Source organism: Cervus canadensis, chromosome 21 (genome assembly GCF_019320065.1).
Source record: "Cervus canadensis isolate Bull #8, Minnesota chromosome 21, ASM1932006v1, whole genome shotgun sequence".
NCBI classification, from domain to species: domain Eukaryota; kingdom Metazoa; phylum Chordata; class Mammalia; order Artiodactyla; family Cervidae; genus Cervus; species Cervus canadensis.
The window spans coordinates 31,082,410-31,102,424 of record NC_057406.1 but is presented as its reverse complement, the minus strand read 5'-3'; the positions used below and the strand labels follow the sequence as shown (position 1 = coordinate 31,102,424).

The 20,015-nt window shown below is 36.3% G+C and overlaps 1 protein-coding gene across 17 annotated transcripts in view; it reads left to right on the top strand.

The window, feature by feature from the left end:
- C2CD5 (C2 calcium dependent domain containing 5) overlaps positions 1–20,015 on the top strand; it is an 87,166-nt gene that overhangs the window by 46,179 nt on the left and 20,972 nt on the right. For all 17 annotated transcript variants that reach the window (XM_043440133.1, XM_043440132.1, XM_043440131.1 and 14 more), the window contains 6 exons: positions 969–1,083; positions 4,458–4,553; positions 10,295–10,486; positions 13,896–14,082; positions 17,127–17,291; positions 19,141–19,281. In XM_043440133.1, coding sequence (XP_043296068.1) covers positions 969–1,083; positions 4,458–4,553; positions 10,295–10,486; positions 13,896–14,082; positions 17,127–17,291; positions 19,141–19,281 — 896 coding nt within the window. The remainder of the gene's footprint in view (positions 1–968; positions 1,084–4,457; positions 4,554–10,294; positions 10,487–13,895; positions 14,083–17,126; positions 17,292–19,140; positions 19,282–20,015) is intronic.

Sequence of the window (20,015 nt, the reverse complement as noted above, 5' to 3'; positions counted from 1 at the left end):
TAGAGTTGATCAGGTTTTTTCTTTTCCAAATTGTTCCCAAATGGAATTGGCACAAAAAGAGAAACAATTTAGGATATGCTGATTATAGACCGTTTCTGTTTTTAACATCTTTGCATATGAAAAGTTAACTATATATGCAGCTGCTGTTCATCAGTAGTTTGCAGCTAACTGCAAGTAATTAGAAGTGTATGTGACAGATGTTCCATCTATAATGCTCCATTGCAAGCAATGTTGGGCTACTCTATGGTTATAAAATGTGATCTGTGATTTGAAAGCATTTTCTTAATGACAGAGCCATATATGGAGTTACAGTGTTCTTTCTGAAATTTGTCCTTACGTACATTAACTAGATTCTTTGTGCTAATGTTTTCAGTGTATTTGCTTTCTTTATTTTGAATTGGCCAGTCCCTTTATTTCTTGTCACTTTGCTTCAGGACCCCGCATCTCTTTAGAAGGATGGCTACAGATGGCTTTCTGCTTTTTAATGTTGATAAGTCTATGCCTTGCAGAGATCCCAGAATGTATTGCATTATTAAAAATTAAGTACCAGGAAATGAAATCAGAATTTAAAATAAATTTATGGATATGACTCAAGGTGCTCACTCAGTGAGGTGAGACATAGGAAGTCCTTTTAGTTTAAGATTAGAGTCTGAAAACTCTGGGTCTACCTTTCAAATTGTATCTCATAAAACAGATCCCTATAGATAGCCCTAAAGAAATAAAGGAAATAGAACTAGGTGATTTATTTTCTAGCACCTGAGTTTAAAATGTTAAACTTCTTGAGAAGTAGCATTAAATGAAAATGTTAATAAGCTTTTTGAGAAGTAGCGTTTTAAAGATGTGAAGTTTGAAAACCTGTTGTAGAATAGTAGTTCTTTGCCTTCCAGAGTATGCATACTTTACATATTTCTTGTTCAAATAGACAATGTGCTATTGAGTAGTGAACTGATTTAAAATTTATTTTTCAGATGAACCAGAAACTCGAGATGCATGGTGGGCAGAAATCAGACAAGAAATAAAATCCCATGCCAAAGCATTAGGCTGTCATGCTGTAGTGGGCTACAGTGAATCAACTAGCATCTGGTAAATGATAACAACAACTTGATTTTCTAGATGCTGTAGTTTACAGATTGTCATCTGAAAGGGTAAAAGCTTTAATGCAGATACGGAGAAAAGAAGAAAAGTGGATTGATCCAGTTAGCATGGGCTTTTTTAGAATACATCAGGAGGAGGTTCATATGCTATCTTTACTGCTTAATTAATGTGAAACTTCAGGAAAATTGCTCTACTCCTCCGAGCCTCAGTTTATACATTGGAGACAATAACTACCTATCAGTTAAGGTTATTGAGGCATTAAATGAGAATATAATACTGGCACACAGCAAGTATTAACTCCCGGCCTACTGTATTCCAGTTTGTGACTCCACCAGCTCCTTCCTCTGGGATTTTGAAACCCTTAATCTTTTGTAAATGAACTGCCATGTGTCTTTCAAGTTCATTTGTAAACTCTTTCTGCCTTCATTAATTAACTATAACTTAACTTTTTCCTACCAACAAATCTCCCTAACGCTACCCAGTTAGGAAGGGACTTCCATACTCTCAGTTCTCAATTTCTTTTTCTCCTGTCTTTCATTTGGACAACCTCTTCCCCATTTAAGTCTGTGCCAATCCACTGTTCAGGATTTTCTACCTCCAAAACTTTTTTCTGCTCTTCTTAATTAACTGCCCTGCCCATCTCCTCCAGTTAAACACAATTATTTCCCTTCTGACAGCCTGGCATTGTACTTTCTCGTTCTTAAGTCCTCTATCCTCAGTTGACTTTCAACCGTATTTTGACTTCATTATCACATGAAACTGTTCCTCTTTAAAAATTTGAAACCATAAAATTTCACTCTTGGATCACAACCTGATATTTTCCTACCCATCCCATTTGCTTATTTATTTCTGGTTTGTTTTGACCCTCCTCTTAATCAAGAGTTTTCCCAGTTCCTTACTTAGGAACTTTACTTAGACTTTAGAACCTTAAGTTCTAGCAAGAACCCGTTCCTGTTCATTGCTGAGGAGTACTCATTTGTATATATTACACTCTTGAACTGCTCTGTTCTCATAGTAGCTGTTCTACTTTTGTTAACCTACTAACCGTGTTAGGCTTATCCTGCCTTTCTTCCCAGTAGATAGTCTTGCTCTGTTTGTGGATTTATTTTCATATATTTTCAGGTCTTAGGGATATAGTTTTAGACTTAGAACTTTACTTAGACTTTACTTGCTGTCTGCCATCCTTGAACCCTATTTTCCACTCCTTCAGAAGTTGGTAATAGATGTCGTCTAGACACTGTTTGACCTTATGCTGTCTTATTTTTCCACCTTCTGTTGGGTAATTCTTAACTGCCACCTATTACATAGATAACTTTCTTCTGATGGTACTGATCATTTTTGATGGAGAAAAAATGATTAGACTGTAATAAATCAGGATGTTACAGAGCCATGCTGTTTCATTCTCTAAGGATCCTTTTTTTTTCTTTGCAGACCATATATTATACTTTTTAAAAAACAGCTTTATTGATGTATAATAGGCATATAATCTCACATGTTTAAAGTGTATTACCTTGAAAAGTTCTCACATAACTTTTATGTGAAACCATAAGCGTCACGAAACCATTATTATCATGAAGCCATTAGCATCAGTCATGAAACCATGAAACCATGAGCATCATTGAGACAGTCAGCACATGTGTCACCCCCAAAGCTTCTCTATATTCCTTTGTACTCTCTCCCTTCAGTCCCTTCTCATCGCCCCCCGTCACAGGATATACTGCTGATCTGCTTTCTATCACTAGAATAAGTTTTCAGTATTACACAATTTTATGTAAACAGAATCTTAACATTATGCACTCCTTTTTGTTTAATTAATTTCCCTCAGCATGTTTTAAGTTGAGATTAAACTGAGTGTCATGCCTGTTAGTTAGCAAGAACCTGTTCCTGTTCATTGCTGAGGAGTACTCGTTTGTATATATTACACTCTTGAACTGCTCTGTTCTCATAGTAGCTGTTCTACTTTTGTTAACCTACTAACCGTGTTAGGCTTATCCTGCCTTTCTTCCCAGTAGATAGTCTTGCTCTGTTTGTGGATTTATTTTCATATACTTTCAGGTTAGGGATATAGTTTTAGAAGACATAGTTCTTACCATCAGATTCACATTCTTCTGGAGAATTATGACAAGCATAATACATTTTATGGTAGAGCTATCCCAAGATATCTTAGGATCCTAGAGGGCCATAGGTTAGGATTGGAAGAAAGTTTTAATGAAGTAACTGAAGCTTGAACTGTGTCTTGAGAGATGAGTTATAGCAACGAAGAGAAAAGGCATAGGGAGGGTTTTCAGGGTGAAAAGAGTAGCATGTGGAGAAGGCCAGAGGGGTGGATTCAGTTGCTGGAGATAAGTCACCGATGCAGGAGTCTACAGAAATGAGTCTAATTCATTTACTTAGAAGTTTGCATTCACCTGATGTAAGCTTCTGTTTTCCCTGGAGACCTCAGAAAATCTTTGTATTTAAACCCTGTCTTTACTAGTTTTTTCTGTTCTAACCTGTCCTACTTACTGTTACTGGACTCAGTTCCCTGCAGTGCACACCTTGAAATGCACACCTGCTCTAGTAGCTCTTTGATTCAGCACCTTCTGTGGCTTTGTGTGTTTTTTATATTCTTAGTGTGCATTTAACCATTAGAAGCCTGGCCTCTTGCAGATCATTCTATTATGGCCTTGCTTCTTGTCCATTTACTTTGTTTCAAGTGTATTGTCCCTAGATTGCTACTTTTCACATTAGCTTTGGGTGATCTCATTCATAATTCAATAATTATGTTGATTGTTTTTTGACTTTCAAGTTGGGTAATATGTAATAAAGAGTTTCAGAGAATTCTTTGGAAAACCAGTTTTTATCACATATATAATATAATGTAGCTTAAGCTCTGTCTAGTATACTTTGGATGTTTGTGTCAGTTGTCTTTTTATTATTAAGTTTAAATTAAGCTAAAGCAATATAGATATTTATAGTTGTGCTTTTAGAATAATTTTAATAAAATTCAATATTCATTTAAAGAGTATTTTATTACAGTTTAGTGGGCTGTTGCTATATCCAGCAATATAATTTGTTACTACCATTATTTTGAAACATTCCAGTCTTTATAAGCTTTGCCATATTTTAAAGGCATTGTCACTAACAATACTATATCTTTTACAATTTTTAAGTGATAAATAATACTCTTCCTCTTCGTTTTAACAATATTACTTCTATTTTCTATCCTAGATTTAGGAGGTAATCCTGTGATGATAATATTTAGTAAAGTCTATCTTAAATTTAAATTGTCACCTTGGTAATGACTTTGATATTTAACATTTTCCAAAGTTAGACTGCCTGAAAATATTAACTTGTTTTTTTTTTTTTTTCTTTTTTTGTAGTGAAGAGGTCTGTATTTTATCTGCATCCGGCACGGCAGCTGTACTGAACCCTAGATTTTTGCAGGATGGCACCGTGGAGGGCTGTTTGGAACCGAGGTTGTCACGACAGCATGGCTTATTTTCCTTAAGGGTAGAGAAGGGAGAGTTTGACTTTCTTCTTCTCAGAGCTGGGATGATCCTTCTCTATGAGGGCGGGTTACAGGGGTGTGGTGCAGAAATCAGGACCAGGCACTTGACTGGTTTTTACCTAATCCATAGCAACACCTTAGCAACAAAGAAGTATGGGGTTCTGCACTGCATGACGCACATTATTATTTCTAAGATCTCAGTAAATGGCACATATGATTACCAACTGAAGAATTTCAGGTATACATTTTTGTGTTTGCTACAATGTAGAAATAATTTCTTTTGAGTTTTCTCTTCCTTTCTTTTCCTTTCTCTTACCTCCAAAATAGGAAAAGGTCATGAAACAATTTCCATAAAGAAAGTTCCTAATTTACACAACAGACACTATGTTGTATGAAAACTATGTATAAAAGCTTCAATTATGTATAAAAACCTTGTGAAATATGACTTTAAGATATGTGAAAGAGAAAGTAAAAGTGGAAGCATTAGGTAAAATGAAACTACTTTTTGGTTTATTTGATTATCAGTTCCTTTAATCTGTTAGTGTCCATAAATAAAAAGATGAGGTTATCAACTATATGTACAGAAAGCTGTAAGTTTGATACCAGAGCTTGCCTGAATAATATAAATCTTAAATACTTCTTACCTAACACTATGCATATTTTTCCGCAGTATTAATATATTAGTATATATTAAGGAAGAAAGCCAAAAAAAAAATCTATGTGTTATCAAATTTAGTAAAAATTTACAAGTCTCTGTGTAGCCAAGAAAGATACATTACGAAGACCTTGGTCAGTTTCTTCTTTTGTCAGTATTAAAAATAGATTTTGACCATAATATGTTTCAGAGCATTAAAAGTCATGGTAAATAATAGGAAAGTGAAGGTTGTACATTTTGAAGTATACTAAACAATTGGAATATTCTGTTGAGAAAACTGACTTTGCCGGTGAGTTGTCCCAGTGCTGCCAAATAGTTCTTGCTTGTGTTGGTAGCTTCCATTCTTTAGTAGGTAGAAGCCTAATTTAACGAACAGCCTTTCTCATGCAGTTTGATTGTTTCCATATTATGGCTTGGATGGACACAGGAAATTATTAGTGCTTACTAAAGAAAAAATGTAGGAGTAGAAGGAAGAAAAAAATTCCCTAGGATGTCAGTATTTAGAGATTATCCATTTTGTACATTTTGTATTTCAAATGTTTTCATACTTTTTTTGCATTTCTTTTTCTTTGGGATGGTTTTGATCCCTGCCCCCTGTACAGTATTATAAACCTCCATCCATAGTTCTTCAGTCACTCTGTCAGATCTAATCCCTTAAATCTATTTGTCACTTCCACTGCATAATCGTAAGGGATTTGATTAATCATACCTGAATGGTCTAGTGGTTTTCCCTACTTTCTTCAATTTAAGTCTGAATTTTGCAATAAGAAGTTCATGATCGGAGCCACAGTCAACTCCTGGTCTTGTTTTTGCTGATTGTATAGAGCTTTTCCACCTTCAGCTGCAAAAATCTGATTTTGGTGTTGACCGTCTGGTGATGTCCATGTGTAGAGTAGTCTTTTGTGTTGTTGGAAGAAGGTGTTTGCTATGACCAATGCATTCTCTTGGCAAAACTCTGTTAGCCTTTGCCCTGCTTCATTTTGTACTCTAAGGCCAAACTTGCCTGTTACTACAGGTATCTCATGACTTTCTACTTTTGCATTCCAGTCCCCTATGATGAAAAGGACATCTTTTTTTGGTGTTAGTTCTAGAAGGTCTTATAGGTCTTCACAGAACCAGTCAGCTTCTTTAGCATAAGTGGTTGGGGCATAGATTTGGATTACTGTGATATTGAATGGTTTGCCTTGGAAATAAACAGGGATCATTCTGTCATTTTTGATATTACACCCAAGCATGCATTTTGGATTCTTTTGTTGACTATGAAGGCTACTCCATTTCTTCTAAGGGATTCTTGCTCATGAGTAGATATAATAGGTATAATATAGATATAATAGATATAATAGTAGATATAATGGTTATCTGAATTAAATTCGCCCATTTCAGTCCATTTTAGTTCACTGATCCTGAAATGTCGATGTTCACTCTTGCCATCTCCTGTTTGAACACTTCCAATTAACCTTGATTCATGGACCTAACATTCCAGGTTTCTATGCAATATTGTACTTTACAGCATTGGACTTTACGTCCATCACCAGTCACAAAATGCAGAAAGGCAACATGGTTATCTGAGGAAGCCTTACAAATAGCTGAGCAAAGAAGAGAAGTGAAAGGCAAAGGAGAAAAGGAAAGATAATCCATCTGAATGCAGAGTTCCAAAAAATAGCAAGGAGAGATAAGAAAACCTTCCTAACTGATCAATGCAAAGAAATAGAGGAAAACAATAGAATGGCAAAGACTAGATATCTCTTTAAGAAAATTAAAGACACCAGGGGAACATTTCATGCAAAGATGGGCACACTAAAGGGCAGAAATGGTATGGACCTAACAGAAGCAGAAGATAGTAAGAAGAGGTGACAAGAATACACAGAAATATACAAAAAAGATCTTAAAGACCCAGATAACCACAATGATGTGATCACTCACCTAGAACCAGACATCCTGGTATGTGAAGTCAAGTGGGCCTTAGGAATCATCACTATGAACAAAGCTAGTGGAGGTGATGGAATTCCAGCTGAGCTATTCCAAATCCTAAAAGATGATGCTGTGAAAGTGCTGCACTCATTATGCCAGCAAATTTGGAAAACTCAGCAGTGGCCACAAGACTGGAAAAGGTCAGTTTTTATTTCAATTCCAAAGAAAGGCAATGCCAAAGAATGTTCAAACTACCACACAATTGCACTCATCTCACATAGTACCAAAGTAATGCTCAAAATTCTCCAAGCTAGGTTTCAACAGTACGTGAACAATGAACTTCCAGATGTTCAAGCTGGATTTAGAAAAGGCAGAGGAACCAGAGACCAAATTGCCAACATCATAGAAATTGCCAAGATCATAGAAAAAGCAAGAGAATTCCAGAAAAAATCTGTTTCATTGACTGTACCAAAGCCTTTGACTGTGTGGATCACAACAAACTGTGGAAAATTCTTCAAGAGATGGAAATACCAGACAACCTTGCCTGCCTCCTGAGAAATCCGTATGCAGGTCAAGAAGCAACAGTTAGAACTGGACATGGAGCCAGCAACAGACTGGGTTCCAAATAGGGAAAGGAGTACGTCAAGGTTGTATGTTGTCACCCTGCTTATTTAACTTATATACAGAGTCCATCATGCAAAATGCCAGACTGGGTGAAGCACAAGCTGGAATCAAGTTTGCCGGGAGAAATATCAATCACCTCAGATATGCAGATGACACCATCCTTATGGCAGAAAGTAAAGAGGAACTAAAGAGCCTCTTGATGAAGTGAAAGAGGAGAGTGAAAAAGCTGGCTTAAAACTCAGCATCCAGAAAACTAAGATCATGGCATCTGGTCCCATCACTTCATGGCAAATAGATGGGAAAACAATGGAAACATGACGGACTTTATTTTCTTGGGCTCCAAAATCACTGCAGGTGGTGACTGCAGGCATGAAATTAAAAGACGCTTTCTCCTTGGAAGAAAAGCTATGACCAACCTAGACAGCATAGTAAAAAGCAGAGACATTACTTTGCTGACTAAAGTCCATCTAGTCAAAGGAATGGTTTTTCCAGTAGTCATGTATGGATGTGAGAGGGGACCATAAAGAGAGCTGAATGCCGAAGAACTGATGCTTTTAAACTGTGATGTTGGAGAAGACTCTTAATATTTCCTTGTACAGCAAGGAGATCAAACCAGGTAATCCTAAAGGAAATTAAACCTGAATATTCATTGGAAGGACTGATGCTGAAGCTAAAGCTCCAATAACTGACTCACTGGAAAAGACCCTGATGCTGGGAAGGATTGAAGGCAGGAGGAGGAGGGAATGACTCCCAACCAAAATGAGATGGTTGGATAGCATTATCAGCTCGATGGACAGGAGTTTGAGCAAGCTCTGGGAGTTGGTGATGGATCGGGAAGCCTCATGTCATGCAGTCCATGGGGTTGCAGAGAGTCAGACACAACTGAGCAACTGACTGAACTGAACGTCATACATTTTAGCACTTTTATTCTTTATGCTTTATGATACACCACCTGTGTTCAAATAACTCCCACCTGGGAGTTATTTGGTTAAAAATTGTCCCAATTTTCAAAAAAAAAAAAAAAAATTGTCCCAATTTTCATCTTTTCATCTTTCTGTGTTCCCCTTGTACCACGTGGGCTTTGGATTCAAACAAACTGGCGTTAAAATCTGAGGTCTGCTACTTAGTACTTTTTGTGACTGAGCAAATGACTTAGCATCTCAGCTTGGTTTCAGGCCAAATGAAACTAGTTTTTGTTTCCCTGTGCTTGGTGTTATATTGAAGGGGGTGTGCATTTAGCTATAGTTTTCTTACTTAATCTTTAAAAAAAAAAAAGAACCTTTCTAGGTAGATACTGTTGTTCCAGTTTTATAGAGGAGACTCTCAGAGGTTAAATGACTTGCTCGGGCTCACAGCTCTGCTTATATCTGTTTCCCCTGTTACTTCTAATAGGCCAGAATGCCATCCCAACAGTAAAATATGTGGGAGAAACTTAATTTAATTTAGAGGCTTACTGAGAAAATTCTGTGAAATAATGTATACAAAGAATCTGTGCAAAGCCTGATTCCTGGGAGGTATAGTAACTTGTAAACTTTTAGATGGAACAGAATTGAGAACCCATATCTTTTCAGAGCCATGGATGTGACTGTGTGAAATCCTGCTGTTGTCCGTGGAGTTTCCCTCTTCCCTTCCTATTCTTCTCATTTCTTCCGATTTAATGACTGAAAAAAGACTTAATCATTCTAGAATGATTTCATTTTTTTTTTTTTTTTCTAGAATGATTTCATAAACAGCCTATTACAGTAGACATTTTACAGTGAATGGAAAGTTTGTGGGTCGTTTATTTGTGCAGTATGATGGATATTCATTTCTGAAACACAGGTGTTTTGGTTTCTCTGAAAAGGTACAACAGACATTAGAAATTAGAAACTTTAGAGTATGCCTAGCTTTAACTTTTTTTTTCCCCTCTTAAATTTGTTTCTAACTGTAGATTTTTTTCAAATTGGTTTTTTCCCTTAGGCATTATTTTCTGATTTTATGTGTATTATCTTTTCAGATAATAAAAGCATATCACTCTTATTATCTAGCCATTTTAAAAAATATTTAATTTTTAGTTGATTGATGATTGGTTTGCAATATTGGTTTGATTTCTGTCATACATCAACCTTTCATTTTTATGTTGTATCCTAAAGGAGAAACCATTGGAATAATAGTGGTTTTTGTCAGGTCATCAAACATAAGAATTCAGGGAGGGGACATATGTATACCGATGGCTGATTCATGTTGAGGTTTGACAGAAAACAACGAAATTCTGTAAAGCAATTATCCCCTAATTAAAAAAATAAATAAAAAATGACATAATTGATAGAAAATGGCTTACTACTTGTATAAGCCTCTTCTTTCATAACAGAGTGTGTGGTTCTGATTTCCTGTTTATTTCTTATCAATCATAGTGGTAAGTATTATGGTCAAAGTTATGATATACTTTGTACACAAGTACTGGATAGTTAGTATTTGTTTTTGGAAAAATGCATAGACTTTTCAAGAATGCCTTTTTTCCCCTTAATGTATCCATATAGGCTAGAAGAAAATTTGCCTGCAGGCTGTGGATTTTGCCATATACCATATGATGAACTGAATATGCCGTTTCCAGCTCATCTCACATACTGCAATAACTGCAGGAAACAAAAAGTTCCTGATGTTCTCTTCACAACCATAGACCTCCCAGTGGATGCAACAGTTATTGGAAAAGGTTGTCTCATTCAAGCAAGGTATGTTTGTGAAGACAGTACTTGGGGTCCTTGAAGGAATATAGAGTATAAAGTCCAATAGACATATTTGATCCATATGATTTTACTGTATGGAAAATGGGAAGGAAAAATAATCCTGTTTATGAGACTTAGATAAACTTGTATGCAAAAGCAGTCTTAAACATTGAAATTAGGTACAAATGTTTATTATTATGAAGATTATTAACTAACCTGTCAGAGGTGAGGGATGTGACTCAGTATGCTTTAATGATGTTAAATAACTGATATATTTTGGAAGCTGACTTTTTGTTCTTTTTAAGAATGGTGCTATATGGTGTTTTGTTTTGTTTTGTTTTGTTTAACAATTTCAGTTAGCTGTTAAGAGTTCTGCTTAAAGTGTGCTGGAATAGGACATTGGAAGGCACACAGGAAACAGCTGCAGCTATCTAGGTCACTAACAACTGCCAGGCTGCCAAATCCATGGAGCATTTCTGTCCTCATTTTACTGAAGGTCTCAGCAGTAATCACACAGCTGATCATTTTCTCCTTGAAATTCATGGCTTCACAATGCCACACTTCCTCTTTTTTCCTACCTTTACATGTAGTCTTCATTCCTCCTCATTTCTTGTTCCTTGAGAGCCATGAGTTCAGACCCTCTTCTCAAAGCTCTTTCCCTAGTTGAAGTCATCAACTCCTATCTATCTGTATTCTGTCTGTAACTCTAGGACTCCCAAATTTATAGCTCTAGTTCAGAACTTACTTCTGAGCTTCAGACCCATATACTTTGCTGTCTACTTTACACCCCACTTTTATAAGCATCTCATACTTGTTCCTTATTGAACTGCTGATTTTATCCATTTCTTTCATATTGGTCTTTCCTGTTTTCATAAGTGGTACTTGCTCTATTCAGTTCTTCATTGCAAATATGGTATTCTTAAACATTGTTCTCTTTCCTAACCTCCCCACATCAGAGTTATTTCAAAGGCATGTTACATTTTCTTCTAAAATATATTTCTAATCTATTTCCTTTTTGCTTTCATTCCCTCTTGCACCTTAGACCTTCCATTTAGAATTGTTTCTTTCACCTGAGTTATCTTGAGTATTTTTTTGATGGATCTATTGATGATCAACTATTTTTATGTGTCTGAAAATGAGTCCATTTTATCTTTAAACAGTATCTTTGGCTAGCAGTTATTTTCTTTAAGCACATTGAAGATACTCTTCCACTGCCTTCTGGCCTTCATTGCAACTGTTGAGAAATAACCTATTAGACTAACTGTTCTTCTTTTGAAGTTTGTCTATTTTTTTCCCTCAGGCTGTGTGCAAGCTATTTTATTTGTCTTCGGTTTTCTTCAGTTTCCCTGTAGAGTGTTAGGCATGGAGTTCTGTTTATCCTAGTTGTTACACCTTGGACATCTTGAATTTATAGATTGGTATCTTTCATGTGTTTTAAAAAATTTTAGGTTAGTTTTGTGATTCATCTGTTCTCTCGTCTTGATATTCCAATTAAAGTATGTGACACTTTCTGACTGCCTCCTCTATGTCTGTTACTTTCTTGTTTATATTTTTAATCTTTTTATTTCTTTATGTTACATTTTGGATATTTTCTCATCTTTCAGTTCTTTAGTTTTTGTCTTCAGCTGTCTTTAATGTGCTGTTATGTGTAATAATTGGGTTTAAAATTTTTGATTTTTTATTTCCAGAAGTTGTATTTTATTCTTTTTCAAATCTAATACCACATACTGTAGTCTTTGTTTGATTCTGTAACTGATGATTTTAATATCTAAAAATTTTTTTTCCTGTTGTTTCTGCTGGTTATTGTTCGTTGTGTTTTACTTGCTTTGGCGAGTATTGTACAAAGTCCTAGCTTCCCCGGTTGGTGGCATCTTACACAGCTGTAGTGGGGTATCAGCTAGGATATTGACCCTGTTACAGTGGCTTTAACTATGTTCCAAACCTGCATCAGTTTTACATTTTGAATACTTGCATTCATTTAAGGATTTGTGTGTGTGTGTGTGTGTGTATGTGTGTATATGTCTATGCAGTTTTATCCAACAAGTAGATTGTGTAAACCACCATCACAGTCAAGATACACAGCTGTTCACCACCACAAAATCACTTCCTTATACTACCTACTTATATTTATACCTTGTATTGCCCCTTGCCCTGATCCTGTGATACTTTTAGGAAGATTTTTAAAAGTACATAGTTTATCCAGTTTTGTTTTTTTCTTTTTTCCTTGTTTTAGGTAGTCTTCTTCAACAGTTCTCAGATGTGGCCCTTAGACCAATAGCATCACCATCCCTGGGGAATGTATAGAAATGCAAATTGAGGCTCTGTGCCAGAACTGTTAACTCAGAAACACTAGGGATGGAGCCCAGCATGTGTTTTTTAACAAGCCCTCCGGGTGGTTGTGATGCAAGCCGGTATTTGAAAACTACTGGCCTGAGCAGCCTGGCTTACCAGTTTGGGGATCTTCTCTTCATCTTTTCAGTCAACTTTTTAGTCCAAGCTTTTGTTGTCTGTCACCTAAGTAGCTCTTGTTCACCATCCCCACATCAGTTCTCTTTGTACCATTCTCTGTGTAGCAGTGTAAATGATGTCCTAAAATACACAATAGGTCATGTTACTTCTTAAAATCTATCTGGGGTTTCCATTGCTGGTAGAATAAAATCAAACTCCTCACCATGACCAATCCTGACACATTCATGCCCATGCTTAACTGCATCCTCCTCTGTGCCGCCCTCACCCTTGCTCACTTTTTTTGGTTCTTTTATTATGCCAGCTTCATTCCATCATTGTCTTTCTCCAGCAGTCCCAATTCCATCTTGTCTTTAAGATCCTGGCTCAGGTGTTATCTCTGCTTTGAAGCCTCTGTCCAATTCTTTCTTCACCTGGTTTATTTTCTGCACACACCTGATTCTTAGGCATTATCTGCATTTGCTTTGTTTCTTTGTCTTTTTATATTACTCCTCCCCTGGAATACAGTCATGAGCAGGGGGTCTGTGTTTTATTCCTTGATCATTGCTCACCACCTAGAACAGTGCCTGGCACATGGTAGATACTCAAGTTTTATATTCTTTTAATGAGTAAATTAAGTTTTTTTCTCTGTTGTCCGCCCATTATATGATCATGTGGAGTTATGAAACCTAAGATTTAAAATTATATTCTGTGATGATTTTGATTACTATTTGTTTCATTTCTAGAGATTTTGAGAGTTTTTTTCCTTTTGTTTATCGAAATGGGACTTTTAGCAAAAGTGTATACAGTGAAAAAATGGCAGAAAGGATTATTGATAAAACGTAATAAGCCCATCTGAAACAAGTAAATGTTTTTCATCAAGCACATTTTTAGGAAGTTTTAAAAACTGGATATTGCTTAAGATGGTATCAGGAACACTGTCCACTGACTACATTATTTTCCTTTATAGGTTGTGTCGCTTAAAAAAGAAGGCACAGGCAGAAGCAAATGCCACAGCCATCAGTAATCTCTTGCCATTTATGGAATACGAAGTGCATACTCAGCTAATGAATAAACTAAAACTCAAAGCAATGAATGCTTTATTTGGACTGAGAATTCAGATCACAGTGGGCGAAAATATGTTGATGGGCTTAGCGGTAAGTTTCAAGATGTTTTATTTTTGTTTTGTGATTCATGTAGTTGTAGATTCTGTTTTAGGTGATTCAAAGAGTCTTTTAAGAAGACTTAGCTAAAAAATTGGCATTAAGACTTCTAAGGGCCTAGGGACATTATAAGAAGAAAAGAAATCCAGTGATAGACTTTCAGGTACTTTTATATTTCTTTATGAAATTATTATTTGAAATTAAATTAATAAACTATTATCTAAATTTATATTTATGTTATTATTCTATTTTTGTATTCAGATTATAATTCATATAGCTACATTTCTAAGAATTACCATGTAGACCTTATTTTGTAAGTTGGCCACCATTGTCTGGACTTTATTATTGTTTATACATTGCTAACACAGGGTTTTTCCTTCTCAGCATTGTTAAAATTTGGGGCTGTATAACTCTGTTATATGGGGCTGTCTTATTCATTTTGGGATGTTTGGCAGCATCCCTGGCTTTGGTCCACTAGATGCTAATAGCCTCCTATACAGTGTGACAACTGACAACCCAAACCATCCCCAGTCATCACCAGGTGTCCTTTAGGGGGCAGAACCACTCCTTAGCAGGGAGGACCACTGTGCTAAAAGAATCTCTTTTTTTAATGGAGAAAATCAATACATCTGAGATACATGCAACAATAGTCAGCAGCAGAGTATGCTGTAAAATTGTGTGTTTCTGAAGTGCCAGTAAATTGTGAGGCAGCAAAAAGCTCTTTGTCTTGGCTTCATGTGAATCTTCATGCATTAGAAAGTAAGTTCTGACGGGGACTTCCCTGGTGACTCAGTGGTAAATAATCTGCTTGCAGTGCAGGAAACCCAGGTTTGACCCCTGGGTCAGGAAGATCCCCTGGAGATGGGGATAGCTACCCACTTCAGTATTCTTGCCTGGAGAATCCCATGGACAGAAGAGCCTGGCGGTCTATAGTCCATGGGGTTGCAGAGTTGGATATGACTGAGCTACTCACACACACACACAAAACATTATCAGTGGGGAAAGTGAGAACTGCTTTTATAAGTAGCCTGAGACCCGGAGAACTAGATGTCTGCAAAATATTTATGGCAGTTCTCTCATATTCTCGACACTTTGCCAGCCAGAATTTTTGTCTGCGTCACCAGTACTTTTCAAACTGGAATTTTTTTGTCATCTTGGAGACATGCGTAGACATTTAATTTTAAGAAATTTATGAAGCTTGGATTCTTTTTCTCTGTATGCATTTGTAGACTAAAATGCTAAATTATTTCCTGCTTCATCTGTTCTTTCTATAAGAGCAAATATGCAAATTTCTATAAGTAGGTGATAATTGTGTGACGGTGATTAATTAGGAAATTTCACTTTTTTAAAACAAGCGAAATTTATAGTGATAATAAAAGCAGTTGGATTCATATTAAAATATTTGATATTTCAATGACCTATCTAAAAACTCATGCTTAGTGAGGACATAACTTAAAAATGTAGTTGGGCTGAATACAGAACTGCAGTGATTGGTGGGTGTCTTGGGGACTAAGAGCTTGGTTGGATTCTAAAGTTTAAAGAACAGTGTGCCAATTGCAGAAAGTACTTCTGATGGTTGAGCCCCAGGAAACTAGTTTGTGACCCAGGTATAATTCTTCATTCCTGCCTCAAATACTGCCTTTTCTGATTCTTACTGATCTTTTCTTCTTGATCACTAGGGACACTCATTGTAACTGTTGGAGACTTTTTAAGTCTGTACAGCTGAATCTCAAGGTCCCAAGAGTAGCTTTCACAATAGGTAATCTCTGATGAGTGTCTCCTGGGTATCTGGCACTGCACTGCTCTGGAAGGAATGTGACATCATTTTAACTTTGCAAGAGAAGACAGATGCCATTATAGACTGAGATTTCTCCAAAGTGATATGGTTGCACATACCAGAACTCAGTTTCAAATACAGGCCTGTGTAGTTCCAGAGTTGTGTTCTCAGCCATTCTGAGTTGTTGCCTCATTAGTGAATGCAGTTAAGAAACTGTTAAGAGATGGTGCACTAAGGCTTCATATGGTGTGGAGGGCATTCTAAGCTTGAGCATCAGAGACTGGGTTGTGGGTCCAGTCATGTGAACAGACCAGGAGAAAGAGCTTCTGGGGACCAGACTTCATAGAGCACCACACGCTTTCCAGGATGGACTTTAACAAAATTGGCAGTCATTTAAAAATTTTAGTAACAACAACAACTCTTAGAATTTATGCAACTATCCAGAGTTATAAGAATTGTCTTCTTTTTTCTCCATTCTAGTCCTTTGATAGTAACAATTTGCTGTGTGTACTTTTATACATATTTTTTGCTTTCTTTCCTTACAGAAATACATTTAAACATAAAGCACATATGTGTGCATGTTTTATCTTGTTTTGTATTTCCCCTAGTAGGTTTTTAGTACTAATGACATGCAGTACTGTTACAAAGTCAGAATTTAGTATTTAATTAAATATTTAAAATAAATCTGTATCACGTTTTCTTTCTTGGTGATTATGAAGTTAGAATGATATAGTGGAAAGTTCTTGGTTTTAAGGGTTTGAAACACATTCATATCTCTTCTCCACATTTATTGATAGTGTGATCTTGAGTAAGCTTCCTATCCTTTCTGAACTTCAGTTTCTTTACTTGCTTTGCATAAGTTTCCTTGTTACTTTTGCCACTTTAAAAAGATAAACTACCTGTTCATGAGATACTTACTTTATTACAATTTTCTATCATATTTTCCTGAGCTATTTTTTTCTGTGCACATTATTTTTTACAGTCATAAGGAAAAACTTTAAAGTACAGTTGGGTATGCAGAGCCAAGGAAATTGTCCTTTCACTACTGTGTCTGACCTACCCAGGGTTCTCACTGGAAGTAACCAACCCCTGTGCTACCTGTTCTGTGTTTCTATGTCCTTTTACATATGTCCTATGCAAACACTGGTGCTATTATCTTTTTCCTATAGGACAAGGGCCGTACTTCTGAATATGAATACTGAAGGACTGTTATGATTTAGATATTCTTTTTTTCTCATCATTCCCCCATTATTTTTACCAGTCGGCCACCGGTGTGTATTTAGCAGCTTTACCAACGCCTGGTGGTATTCAGATTGCTGGAAAGACTCCTAATGATGGCTCATACGAGCAGCATATATCTCATATGCAGAAGAAGATAAATGACACGATTGCCAAGAATAAAGAGTTGTATGAAATCAATCCTCCGGTAAGAGAAATAAATCTTCATTGTGAATACATGATTACATGTTCGTGTATTTCTAGATTCTTTTAAGGATATTTTTCTACACTGTCTATATTTGCTGTGCCTGTTACTCATTCTTTCTCCTTCCTTTATATCCACGCTCAAATGTCTTTATTTTTTAGGGAAGCCAACTCCGAACACCCTATTTAAAAAATGGTAACTCTCCCATCAGTTTTTGGTACTTCCTATCTCCCTTCCGTGTTTTATTGTTTTCTGTTTCTCTTATTTCTGTGTGTCTTTATGTGTGAAGTATGTTTTTGTGTATTGCTTGATGCGCCTGGGCTTCTGTGATAGCTCGGTTGGTAAAGAATCTGCCTGCAGTGCAGGAGACCCTGGTTTGATTCCTGGGTCAGGAAGATCTACTGCAGAAGGGCTAGGCTATCTCCTCCAGTACTCTTGGGCTTCCCTTGTGACTCAGCTGGTAAAGAATCTGCCTGCAGTGTGGGAGACCTGGGTTTGATCCCTGGGTTGGGAAAATCCCCTGGAGAAGGGAAAGGCTACCCACTCCAGTATTCTGGCCTAGAGAATTCCATGGACTGTATAGTCCACGGGGTCACAAAGAGTCGGACATGACTAAGTGACTTTCACTTACTTGCCTTGATGCTCTCAGTAGAATGAAGCTGTGTCAGGGCTGTATTCCTAATGGCTTGACCAGTTCCTCCTAGTAGTAGCCTCCTGACAGATAAGTCCTTGTTGAGTAACCAAATAAACGGCTTAAAGTTTTCTTTATTTAGTATAAAGAAAGATTGCTTATCTATGGCAAAGATACTAAAAAATGCAGGGTCTTTTCTTTCTCATTTTGTAGTCACTGTAACAGGTACCCTGTCAGATTTATGTAGGGCAGATTAAATATGGAAAGCAAGTAAGGTAATGGCTATGAAGGTGCTTCAAAGTAGCTGAGTTAGGAAACTGCGGTGGCAGTCTTATGTAAGGTGTGCACTAGCAGAGAATGTTGAAAACAGTTTGGAAAAACCTTTTTAAAAATAATTTCCTTTTTTTTTTTTTTTTTTAAAGATAGCTCTGTTATACCAACAGCAGGCTTTGTCTTTTACATTTGTGTTCACATACCCACTTTCTGTTGATATCCTTGTGGCCAGCAGCTATTTAGAACCTCTAGTTAGCTGCGATCTTTGACTATAAAATAGGTAAAAACTTACAAACCCATATAAGATTGCAGCATACATTTACCTTAAAAAGATCATTGTAATTGTCAGAATTTATTTAGCTTAATAAGTTGCATAGCAAATACATGTATAATGTATGTATTATGTGTACAAACACAAACATAGATACGTATGTTATATACCATATTTTACTATTTGGGGCTTTGAAGAATTGCCACTGCATAAGATATAAAAGATAAGAACGTTATTTGGGTACATAATCTTTAATTCTGTATGCATTGTTTAGGACTCTCAAATGTCAAGCAGAAAACGCTGTGAGCTGGAAAATCTGCCAGTTCCCTGCAGTGTCCTCTGTGTACACTAGGTGTCAGTGTTGCCTCGCTGTGTCTGTTTCTGGATTCTTGTATCAAGGTGGTGGTGGTGTAGTCCCTAAATTGTGTCTGACTGAAAGAGATAGCCATGTAGTCTATAAAAGTTTAATTATTCCTAAAGATTATGGTTAAATATAGACTATGAATATATTTTACAGATCCCCCCCATAGTTTTCTATTAATATGCAAATTTAAAACCAGACTGAAGCATGCAAATATCAAATCATTGTATTGAACACCTGAAACTGCTGTTACATGTCAACTGAAGCTCCCTTAAACAGGAAAAGATATGATATAAAGCAATTATATTTCTTTTAGGAGATATCTGAAGAGATTATAGGATCCCCCATTCCAGAACCTAGACAACGCTCACGACTTTTGAGATCTCAGTCAGAAAGCTCTGATGAAGTTACCGAATTGGACCTTTCACATGGGAAAAAAGATGCCTTTGTTTTGGAGGTATTATTGCATTGAAATAATTTCTAAAAGTTTTTGGAGGATAAGATATGTATTCTTACAATCAGATCCTAAATTGGTGAGATTTTTAAAATCATTACAACTGTTATAAATGTCAAAAGAATGTTTTCTTACAGAAATTACAACAAATTTGAAGATATGAGGACTTGGTAATATATCTTTTGTTTAATACCAGCTGACTGATAAAATAGTGTAGGTGGTTTGAGAAGAATTAATGTTGGGGTTGAAATAAAAATATTAAACTTTTGGAGCTATTTTTGTAAATTTGAATTAATTTAAATAAGGTTCTAGTCCTTCACTTACTATAGTTCTTACCTACTTTATAGGTTATAATGTTACTGTAACATTTTTACATGTAACATAGTAATATAAGCACTGTAGTGTTTTCTTACTGAGTTCAGAATACGTAATCGAACTTTCATTGTAAAAATACATTCAGAACTGACTTTCCTGGAGAATAAATGTGACATGAAAGGTTTATGGAACCTCTGCTTTCACAGATCTGCTTCCCAGGCACTCCCCTGTAGAATACTTAGCTTTAAAAGGGTTGATGATCTTTCTTTGATCCTGAAGGAAAGGAAAACAAATGAGGATACTGAGAAATGTTTCCTGGTAAGGTGACAGTTGAGAGAAAAAAATCTGACGTCTGCATCTCAGTAAAGCAGGAAGGTGATAGTAGAATTGAACTGGGTTGGGATTGGAGGCTTGAAGAGTCT